Raw genomic sequence first — 11,804 nt, 5'->3', positions numbered from 1 at the left:
TAGTCTAAGGTAGGTAACTAACTTAGGTAGTAGTTAAACAACTCACTGCTACCATCATCATCATGGGGACAATATTGATCCCCCGGGCGCCTATTAGAGGCCTGGGCATTCTGTTCTATAGCGTCTGACTGGCCGATTAAATTAGGAACACTGCACCTAATGCCACCGACGGCCCCCGGAACCAGTCACCGACACGGGGACCTTTGAAGAGGCGCCTGGGGTTGGAGTCTCTGGGCGCTTAAAATCTCGAGATGCAGCCAACGACAGGCTTGTGCCAACCACTTGTAATGCACTGTGACGGCGCTAGTCTGGGACTAATCGATCCAAGTGCACATTCTTAATTCTTGGCCCTTGTCTCGCACGATTGTTTCTGATCCTCTACTCACTATGACGACCGAGTTTTCGGGAATCAGCAGGTTAGTTAGCTAGTGATCGCGGCTCACAAGGGGACGCTATGTAACTACCAACCAACAGAGTTTCTAACCAACCAACATTCGATTAACGAATGCACGGCTAGATCTCGTCACGGTTCTCAGCTGTACCAAATCCCAAGAAATCGAACGACTGTCATCTGATGTCCTCTACTCGTCCACAATGCGCATCTCCTCAGGTTCATCGGATGAGTTTCGAAATAAAAAGCCAAGATTTCTGCTATTGTCGCAGATTGCTTGGCGGGTGTAGTGCAGCACCCAAGCAGACCGCTCATCACTTTCACATCGCACAAAGACCTGGTTGTCACTCCAACCGCCATCACAAAAATCATTTGCTATAACCTCTTGGAGAACGAGAGATCTTTGCATCGTGCGACAGTCTTGTTGAGCAATTGCCTTGTTGGTGTTAGTAGCGCCGATTAGGTGTATCGAAGCAGAAACACTCACGATTTAGACTACTGTCATCTTCAAACATCTCTAATGCATAGGGGGGTTAATAATCACAAATGCCCGATTTGTCTACTTCCAAAACACCACACTCCGATATAGTGCGACATAACTGTCTTTGTCATCCTCTGTCCCGGAGCACTCAGGTCGACGCCGGCGTCTCCGTGCCGGAGAAGTGGGGCCGATACCACGAGAGAACCGAGAATAAATACCTGCCGCCAGCAACCAACCACCAACCTTCTAGGTATAATCCGGTAATAAGGCCAAACTAATGCCCGAATGACAGCCACAGGCACATGTCTAGTGGCCATAGAGCTGTATCGTCAGTATGAATTCATCACTGCAACGGACGGAGCATCATGTCCTTTTCATGTCTTGTGTGGTGCAGCCGCACACCAAAACCTGCTTTTAAGGCATGGTGAAACTGATAGAATTGACCAAGACGGCTCAAGATAAACATCGAGTGCTATATCGGTAGCCCTATTTCCTTTCAATGACAAGGTTCTGGCCTCTGGCGATCTCGATACCCCACCAATTACCAGGGCACGCTTGGTTCAAGCTCCCCGCAAGCTGACGTGTTGGTGTAATGCCAAGAGCCCAACAGTACGTACGAGTCCTGTTTCTTTGCGAATGTGAAGGAGAGCAAGCCAAATAAAGGAGGACAGATTGATTAGAGACACAGACTAATCGAGGCAGAATTACCGGCCGGTGAATGCATTCGGGCATAAACTGGACACAAGCACACGACATACATGGAATCGACAGCAAATGCACTAACTTCAGCTAACGCCTCTTAGGCTGTGGCACAGGTTCTCTCTAACTAAGCGTCAACATCGTCAAGCCCAAGTTAAGGCCAAGCTAAGATTTTCACTACCAAGCATTGACTCGCCAAGCTTCAAAGTAACCACAAATACTTGCTTGAGCGAGTGAGCGAGCGATCGTGGATCTATTTATTTTCATTCTTGTGTATATTAGTACGTACAAATGGTTCCGCCAAGAAGGAAAGCTCGGCATATCATCCATGCCTGCTAGCTTATGACGTAGTAACTTACCACCTTCCATCGCACCTTCCTTCAACTTGACAGCAACCTTCGAACTACCTTGCCTGCCTGCCTTAATTCTTGTCATTCTTCTCCTTGTTCCATAATTCTCTTGGTCTTTTCATCTTCTCCGTGAAACTTATCAACTAAGCTTTTTCTCCCGCATCTCCAAGACTCTGAACAATCCCTTGTTCCTTGCCAATTGTATATCACCGATCTGTCACTACCTTAAAAAGACTGCTCCAAGCTTACCCGCGACTCGCCATGTCTGGAAGAGACGACGCGGAGGAGCACCGTCGCTATACAGCTCCATATAGCGCCAGGCATCCTATTCCAACCATCTCCAAATATCGAGAAGAGAGAGCTGCGCGTCAAGATGCCGCAGTTGGAAAACCTGAGCCGTCAGAGGCTGCGGGCTCAAATGATTATCAGTTTCAGCAAAAGTCTAGAGAGGATGATGGGCCCCACCTAGAATCAGTCGAGGATGAAAAGAATGATGATAGTGAAAAGGACGGGAATGAAGAGACAGGCAATGGGGAACAAATGACAGACACTTCACAAGTTGGTCCCCAATCATCAGATCCAAAACAACGGAGGAAAGAAATCAAGAAGAGCAAGAGAGAAAGAGCCGAGCGAGAAGTTACGGACCCCGTTACTCATCTTCCTGTCACTATACACGATTTCACAGACGAAGCTCTTAAAGAGATAGACACTAATGAGCCCCCCTTTGGCACAACACAACGCACAGCGACAGGGTCGGAAAACAAGAACAAGACAGACGAGCAGCTTCGCGATGAGCATCGAGATATTCAACAAAGTCATGATGCTATGGGTGATTTGTTTCCACCACCCGATTTCGATGCTCTGCGCCTTGAGCTGTCATCCATCAGCAAACGTGGTGTCACATTCGGGCTTGCCGGCGTGGCTACTATCGTGGCCGGCGCATTTGCTGTCGAAAGGCTCTTCCGAGAGCTTGTTCTCCAGGGAGGCAAAACTAAATCCTCATTATTAGTTGGCGCTTCGCTCTGGTTGATCTTGACCGCAGCCACTATGGGAGCTGTATGGTTTCTCGTGGTATCAGTTCGAGAATGGATGTCCAAAAAAGTCAACAATATCTTTGAAGATGAGGTCTGGGATGCTCATCGACGAGGTGTGGTAAAAGCATCCAAGAAGAACGACACTGAGACTACGGTCTGGCTCAACTCTCTGATCGGTTCTGTTTGGCCTCTCATCAACCCCGATCTATTTGCCAGTCTTGCAGACACCCTGGAGGATGTCATGCAAGCTTCGCTTCCCAGGTTAATTCGAATGGTCAGTGTGGAGGATATCGGCCAGGGAAGTGAATCTCTGCGGATTCTTGGGATAAGATGGCTGCCTACTGGAGCCGCAGCTCGGGCAGTCGATGAAGAAGGACAGCTCATGACCAAGAAACAAAGCGAGAATGACACTGAGGAGAAGGATGGCGAGAATAGTGATAGCAGTGCCACGATCCAGGACGGAATGGAGGCTGAGGAAGGAGACTTTATTAACCTCGAGGTTGCATTTGCCTACCGCACTCGGTCTTCATCCAAGTCTCTCAAGGAGAGAACCAAAGATATGCATCTGTACCTTGCATTTTACCTACCTGGAAACCTCAAGATACCTGTATGGGTCGATCTCCAAGGTATGATTGGTACCATGCGCATGCGCCTTCAGCTTACCCCTGATCCTCCTTTCTTCTCTCTTTGCACGCTCACCTTCCTTGGACAGCCAAGGGTTAACCTGAGCTGCGTACCTCTGAGTAAACATGCTATCAACATCATGGACGTGCCATTCATCAGCAACTTCGTTCAGTCCGCCGTTGATGCCGCCATGGCTGAATACGTTGCCCCCAAAAGCCTTACCCTGGACTTGAAGGACATGCTTGCCGGTGATGATTTCAAGAAGGATACCAACGCTGTTGGTGTTCTGGTTGTCAACATCAAGCGCGGCTACGACTTCAAGATGGGTGATTCCGGCATTCCACTTATCAAAGAAGGAAGCTCAGACGGGTACGTCTCGGTCGGCTGGGCCAAATTTGGTAAAGTGATGTGGACGACACGAGTACTGGAGAATGAGATGGAGCCTATTTGGGATGAAACTTGTTTTGTTCTCGTGACACCACAGGAGCTTAATATCGACGAGCGACTTCGCGTTCAGCTGTGGGACTCCGACAGGTTGACGGCGGACGACGACCTCGGACGTATCGAAATTCCCATCAAGGAACTGATGAGGGACGATAAGTCTAATGGGAAAATGTCACATCGGAAAGATGGCTTCAGAGCCCTGAAATCGGGTGATGGTATGCCCGGAAAGCTGGAGTGGAGCGTTGGATACTTCTCCAAGACCAGAATCCAACAGTGTCAGTTTGAGAAGCAGACTCATGACCCTGAAATCCGTACTATGGATCAGCTTAAGGAGAAGGTCAGAGAGTCAAGTGAACGTAAGCTTCGTGAGACTATGTTCAAGGAAGGCAAGAAGGAGCGAGACGCCAGCGAGCTTGAGCAACAGACAGCTCAGGAGCTCAAGGCTGAGCAGGATGCCATGATCATTTCTGCACCCCCGCCCGACGGCTACCCTAGTGGTCTATTCAGCATCCAAGTGCATAACATCACTGGTCTTGAGCTGGAGCGACTCAATAAGCGCAAGGCCGAAAACGACGCTGAGGCGACCGACGAAGAGGACTCGGGTGATGGTCTCCCAAGTGCATATTGTACTATCATCCTTAATCACCGAAAGGTATTTAAGACGAGAACAAAGCCTCAAAACTCGAAACCGTTCTATAATGCTGGCTGCGAGAGATTCATCCGCGACTGGCGTGAAGCAGAAGTTTTTGTCACGGTCCGGGATGCTCGACTGAAGGAGGATGACCCATTGCTAGGCATCATCCACCTGCCTCTCGGAGAAATATTCCGTGAACGTTCGCAAGTCATGGGGTTTTGGCCCCTGTCAGGAGGCATTGGCTATGGACGAGTCCGTATCTCGATGGTCTTCCGAAGTGTGCAACTCCAAGCACCACGAAATCTCCTAGGATGGCAGTATGGCACAATCGAGGTCCAGCCCGCTGTCACCGTGGTAGACTGTCCCAAGGAACTTCGTTCATCGAAGCTCAAGTTCCGGACCAGTATCAGTAGTGCAAAGATGTATACTGAGGATGATGCCGATCAAGGAACAGTGACTTGGAAATCGAAACGAGGTAGATCACTTGCTCTGGCGGTTGCTAAGAGATACAGTAGTTGCATGTCAATCGCTTTCCGGGAGAAGGGATTCTTTGGAGACGGTACGACTGCATTTGCTGTCCTTTGGCTTAAAGACATTGCCGACGAAGAAGAAACAGAGTTGGAACTACCCATTTGGAAAGGCGATTTCCAGCGTGCTACAGCTTGCTGTTTAGAGGAGTGTGGTGAACGTCTGGGCACGATCAAACTCAAGCTCACATTCTGGTCCGGTTTGGTAAGCATTCTACTAGCACCCATAATAATTCATGGCAGGCTTTATCAGTTGCTAACGTCCTTCCAGGGAAGTGCCCATTCTCGCTGGGCGAGCCGCGACGAACATCTTCAAAATGTTGTGGAGGTGATCGAAACTGCTCGCGACAATCTTGAAGTCGGCCACCAAGAAAGAGAAGCCGGTATTGTTGAGTCTGATGATTCTGATGACGAGGGCTGCAGCCAGCGTGTCCGCCGTGCAGGCTCTATAGGCAGCAACTCGGACTCCAGTTCCAGTTCCTCAGATACAGAAGACGAAGACGGCCAGGTTTCCAGTGTCCCAGATGGGAGCGCAGATCATAAACAGGGTCCTATAGACCAGCTCAGGGACTACCGCCGTCGAGACAAACGCCTGCATCGCCAACATCGGGGTCTAATGCAATGGAAGGTAAGCTCCTGATACCCTTGTATGAGTCGCACGTGGCTTTCAAATTTGTTTTCTATTTCTGCCCTCCCGCTTTTAGAGGGGGCGTGCCATAAGTAAGACTGGAACTAACAGATGGGCCTAGATCCCGCGAACGGCCAAGTGGATCAAGAATAAGATGTATCGAGTTGGGGACAAAGCCTCCGGTGTCTTTGACCACTCGTCTAAGCAGCCGGGAATCGAGACCGAGGTCTAGATCAAGCCACGATCTTAGAGCGTGACATGTCGAGATGCCCGAAGATCGTATCACGTATCAGGCATCAATCGATCGTATGCACTGTCAATTTCGTGCATGAATCTTACGGCTTTGACGATAGTTATGAACAGTAATCTCTTTGGCATTATTAAAAGTTTGAACATAGCAAGCGAGGAGTAATTGTATGGGCCTCTTGGACTGAATATGTATCTTGGCCCAGCTTCAAATAATTGAAATAGTAAATATTAAAGAGTCAAAAAAGGTATCATCAATCCATCCCATCATTCATCCATGTTCCTGCTGTTTCGTACATAACAAAAAACTTAATCCTTTCAACTACTCATCTTCCCAGTCCATAATCCATAAATGCGTATTTTTGCCAAAGCATGTACAGGCAATCAGAAAGGTCCTCCCGTTTTTCTTTTTGCCAGAATGCTGGAACCCGTCCGTCTATAGATGATAAAAGACAAAACACGCAACAATAGGAGCACATAAATTCAGAACATCGTGGCCTGAGTGTGTTCTCCACTGATTCTTCTGCTCGCTAGATGTGAGCGGTATCCCGTTTCAACGCCATTTCCACCGTGTGTAATGCAACCAATGCCTGCATGCTTTTGTTGCCAATGCTGTAGCCGAAAGAAGAGTTTAAAAATGAATCCGCGCTTATCGGAGAGGTGGTTCTGTGTGTGATTGTGGGTATTGTTTCCCGCTGTGGGCGAGGTTAGATCGGCGATCCAGCAATAACATGTTTCAATAGTTTCGGTCGCGATGAACCGATCGGTTGTTGGTTCCGGAGCCCGGCCGATAGTTTCATTAGTTTATCGACGTGTCGTCGACTGATTTTCGCTTTTCAACTTGTTGACGTTCTCTTCGGTCAACGAATCTCCGGTCTGTAGTTCGTGGTATGAGTTTCTCCGATAGCTTGACGACCCCCCTGCAGCGTCGATGAGTTTTGTCTCTTGTAGCCTGTTAGACCATTCAGTCTCTCCTTCTGGTCGTCGGACCTGCACTGCCAACCCGGTAGAATCAAAGGGTGACGGCTCGTTCTGGTATCCGTTGGTGGTCAACGGCCGAGGTGTGATGGGGCTGCCATTGATCTCCTCAGATGTTTGCGGCATGTCATTGTCATCGATGCCAATGTTCGGAATATCAGCATTATCGCAGTGCTCGCTCATCTCTGAACAGTCTGAGGCAGTAGGGTCTGGTGTCGCCGATGTCCGACGTCGAGAGTGGCACCATCGTAAAAGCATCTTCTCCAAGATAACACCCCGAACTGGCTTGGCGAGATAATCATCCATCCCAGCTTTGGTGCATTTTTCACGGTCACCCTGGATAGCCGATGCCGTCATGGCCACAATCGGCACATCTTGAACCAAAGGCTTGTAAGGCATGTGGTGTCTTAGAAGATGAGTGCACTTATAGCCATCGATGATGGGCATCTGTACATCCATGAGGATGATATCTGGCTTCTGTTTGATGCCTTTTTGAACACCGGCAAGGTACTCCAGGGCTTCCTTGCCGTTCCAAGCAGCCGTCACTTGGAAACCGAGTTTGCCAATGGTTTTCGTAGCAATCTTCTGGTTGATAGGACTTGGGCTGGTTAGCTTGATAGTGTCTTCCAGAGTCATCTTGATACTTACTTATCTTCCACCACCAAAACGTGGATCTTAGCTCTTTCTGATGCGGGAAGTTCTTGGTCTGGGCTTGACGTTGATGATATGCCGAAGCGAGTCCGACGTGATCCCGCATTGTTGGCCTGTATTCCGTCGAAGGGCGGAGGGGTGCCAACAATCTGGTCGTATTCTGAACTGTTGCAAGACAGGCTAAGTTCAGACTGAAGCCGGTCAGGGATGGCACCAGCATTAGCGAGGCCAGCCTCAGCCGGGCCGCTTGGTTTATTGAAAGGGATCCAGAAGGTTGCTCGAGTTCCAACGCCAACATTCGATTCGAGCGAGATACGGCCATGCATGAGGTCGAGTAAGTTCTTGCAGATGGTCAAACCTAGCCCAGTACCACCAAACCGTCGGGCGGTTGAAGCATCACCTTGGCTAAAAGGCTGGAAAAGCTTCTTGCGAACATCGTCCTGAATACCAATTCCCGAATCTTCAACCGAAAATCGAACCTCGATAGACTCTGAGGTCTCTTTCTCTGCCGTAACTGAAAATCTGACGTATCCTTGATTGGTGAATTTAATGCTGTTGGTAAGAAGATTGGTCAGGATCTGCCGCACACGTCCAGGGTCACCAATGACCACCAAATCGTTTTCGATGCCATCTCCGATATCTGACTGAAAATCGAGGTTCTTTCGTTCAACAGCAAACTGAAGCATTCTCCCCACTTCCTTAACTATATGAGATAAGGAGAATTGCACCTCTTCGATATCCAACCGCCCAGACTCCACCTTCGAGAAGTCTAGAATGTCATTGATAACGGTCAACAGAGATGTTGCCGAGCTCTGAATGTTTTCGACATATTCTTGTTGCTCTGCGTCCAATTGCATCCCGCTAAGTAATTCGGCCATCCCTAACACACCAGTGATGGGTGTTCGGATTTCGTGAGACATATTGGCGAGAAACTGACTCTTGAGTCTATTGGCCTCCTTGGCAGCTGCTTCGTTCGCCATCGCCCTTCGCTTTTCTTTGGACTGCTTCTCCAGCGCTTCCTCGCGGACTTTCAGTTCGGTAACGTCCATGATTACACCAATGACTCCTTCGATATACGTATCGTTCTTCGTATCTCCTTCTTGTGGCCTTTTGCCAAACATGGGAAGGAAACGAGTTCGGTACCAACGATCGTCTACTTTAGGTTAGCAATGCTTGTCGAGATCAAGTTTGGTGCCTATCCTTACCAATGCCGTGTTCCTTGAGGTCTTCGGTAGCTTTTCCGTCAAGCAGTGACTCTATGGGTTCAAGGAATTCAGGACGTTCTCCATCTGCCAGTTGCGCTGTCAAGCGATTGAAGACAGTATACATATTCTCTCCAATGAACCACCTCGTTCCATCATGGTTCTCCTCGTGAGTGTTGTTCCAGATCAATGCGCCTTCGAGCATTGTAACCCTTCGTTTGGGATCAACCGTAAAAATGGTGACATGAGAGTGGGCAATGACGCTAAGAAGTTGTTGTCGTGTGCGTTTCGCGCTCATCTTGGTTTGGATACTTTCGTGGACATCGGTACAGGTTCCTATGAAACGGATGGTCAGTCCCGAGATTTCAACTTAATCGATCAAAACTTACCAAACCACTTCTCGACTTCCCCGGTTTCTTTGTTACGCTGAGGCAGTGCCCGGCCGAGATACCAACGCCAGTTGCCATCTTTACTCTGGCACCGGTATTCCGTCACGTAACTATCGCCCGTATTCAATGAGTGTTGCCATCTCCGGTGTGCTTCAGGAAGATCATCGGGGTGAAAAGCGTTCACCCATGACTTGCCAAGACTATTCTCTGGAGTAAGCCCTGTGTAGGTGTAAAAGCGAGTATTCCAGAAGTCGACCATGCCATCGGGCGTTGCTGTCCATACCAGTTGAGGCATTGTGTCGCAAATGAGCTTGAAACGCTCTTCATCCCGCTCTTTTATTTGTGTGATCTCTTCTGTCATGACAGTAACGTCACGTCCAGTAACTACACCAGCGAGAAACTCGCCAGTGGAATCGTCCCGAATAGCCTCACCAAGGACATCGTAAATCCGCTTATTTCTGTTTTCGTCATACATGCCAACACGGAATCCGCTGAAGGGCTTCTCCGTCTTGAGCAGCTTGCAAATAGGCATGTCTTCAACCGCAAAGCGCTCCGAGAAGTCCTCAGTGTAAATGTGCCAATACCGCATGAGATCAAAGCCATTAAGAGATGTATCGAGCGGGGCTTCTTTCTCAAAGAGTTTCCGAGCAGCCGTGTTGGGAAAGGTGACACTACCATCTTTCCACATTGCTAAAATGGGCATTTGGGTATTGTTGAGCAGTGCGTCTTTCATCAACAGCATTTTTTGCAGAAGAGAAGGCGTACTTGAATGGGTTGCGACAGAAGGGGGGCCCATTGGTGGGAAAGGGCTAGATGACATAGTGACAATTCCTGGGCTATGAAATGATGGTGAATTCGAATCTCGACTTGACGCAACCGATGACGGGTTTGAATGAGCAATGGATTTGCGCTCGGCGGCTTCGAGGATACTCGGTCTCGCAATGGGTCGTTTCGTGCTATGAAGAGTGGATGACGGGGACTCCGTGCTGGTAAAGGTGAGTGTGAAGAACGTCTGATGATCTTCGAGTTCCCATATTGTAATAATCATCTTAGCATATACCTGACAATCCGATTCTTTAGGGTTATAGCGGCCATCAAACGCTGTCTTGTTGCCATTTTTGCGGGTGATAACAACTTCCACGATGGAGTCTTGCGTTTTACGCGCGGGTGGGCTTGGTGCCCTCTCGGGGAGAGGCATTGTGCTTGCGGTTGGCGTCTCATCGCCGCCAGACTGTGATGATCGTCGTGGATCCCTTGCTGCAACTCGCACGCCCATTTCATCCACCTGAGAATCGAGGAAAGCCTCCCACGTTGCCCACACAGGCTGTCCATCCTGGAGGATATCAACACCGACTTGAGACAAGGTCTGGCCGCGAAGGCTTTCGATAGTCGGCAGAGTATCCTCTTCATCCGAATCTTCCGTAATGAGTCCTAGCATACGGCCCATTGCTTCGTTGGCCAGGACGACGGTCTTGAGATTATTAAGAACGAGGGTTGGAACCGGCAAGTACTGCATTGCAGAGAATGCAAGCTGGCCAGGAGATATACTAGGCATGGCTAGGCGAAAGGGGCTTTGCGAAGGTGAGCGCGAAGCATCTCCCAAATCCCTGAGGAAACGTCCCCCGGCAAATGGTCGTGGGGTGGCATCATGACCCTTGATATCATTGACCAAGTCGAAAGTGGCTCTCGGTCGCACATTGTCAAATGTGGTCGGAACAGGAGCTTGGATTTGATTTTGATGTGATTCGGAGCAAGCCAAGGGAAAGCCGGTGTCGTGCACAGCTGCTGCGGGCCTAATAGCTCGAGTTTGGCTGCTCTCACGAGGTTGTTCGGGAGGGCTCATATCGGTGCTGCGTTATAAGTCATGGAGACTGAACGCCGTTCCGTGCGAGTTGAGTATTAAAGGATAAACAAATGATGAGGAGCCGAACAACAGAATGGCAAGGGAGAGTAAATATTCAGAGTTGCAAGTTGTGAATGCACTGGTCGTAGGCGAAGGAAGCGATGGCCGGGGCGTCAGCGGTCTCGACCTTGAGACAAGGTCCAAAAGAAAGCAATCAGTGGAGTTGATCTACTTCGAATCGACAAGTGACCAGCGACGGGGAATTGGCATGGCGCACAGAGGGAAAAGTGCCGTAAAGGTCAGGCAATCCGTGGCTCAAGTCTAGCTAGTCTTGGGACGGCGTCGACGGAGGCGGGATTAGACTTTGAAGGGCGTGTCAAGACGGTTTACTCGTTTGGGTCAGGAACGGGAGGGAGGTTAATGGTAGGGCGAGTTACGAGAAGTTGATGTCTTTGTAAACAAAACAAGTATGATATACCACGTTTTGGTGTGCCTGAACCAGGAAGCCAGTGGACGAACGAGACAGCTCAGCTGAGATGGCAATGTGAACCATAAAGCTGGAATAGAGATGACAGCTTTAGCAGGATGAGCTGGAAGCCCAGGCTTGAGGTGGAGAAGACCGGGCTTCTACAACAAAAGTCAAGGTTGAATCAGATGTTGGTGTAGGAGAAGATACAGGCAAA

At 49.3% G+C, this 11,804-nt stretch overlaps 2 protein-coding genes across 2 annotated transcripts; one reads left to right on the top strand and one right to left on the bottom strand.

Annotated features, from left to right (window-relative positions):
• Positions 1–2,182: 2,182 nt before the first annotated feature.
• On the top strand, positions 2,183–6,044 carry FMAN_01582 (uncharacterized protein; the record flags this gene model as incomplete). The annotated part of the gene is made up of 3 exons (XM_041820578.1): positions 2,183–5,389; positions 5,456–5,812; positions 5,934–6,044. The coding sequence occupies 3 exons, from the start codon at positions 2,183–2,185 to the stop codon at positions 6,042–6,044; spliced, it is 3,675 nt and encodes a 1,224-aa protein (XP_041676923.1).
• Positions 6,045–6,862: 818 nt separating this feature from the next.
• FMAN_01581 (uncharacterized protein) lies at positions 6,863–11,121 on the bottom strand (the record flags this gene model as incomplete). Its single annotated transcript, XM_041820567.1, has 4 exons — positions 6,863–7,634; positions 7,685–8,840; positions 8,893–9,225; positions 9,279–11,121. The coding sequence occupies 4 exons, from the start codon at positions 11,119–11,121 to the stop codon at positions 6,863–6,865; spliced, it is 4,104 nt and encodes a 1,367-aa protein (XP_041676922.1).
• Positions 11,122–11,804: the final 683 nt, after the last annotated feature.

This window comes from Fusarium mangiferae (assembly GCF_900044065.1).
Source record: "Fusarium mangiferae strain MRC7560 genome assembly, contig: FMAN_scaffold001, whole genome shotgun sequence".
Classification (NCBI taxonomy): domain Eukaryota; kingdom Fungi; phylum Ascomycota; class Sordariomycetes; order Hypocreales; family Nectriaceae; genus Fusarium; species Fusarium mangiferae.
This window is presented reverse-complemented; position numbering and strand designations above follow the sequence as displayed.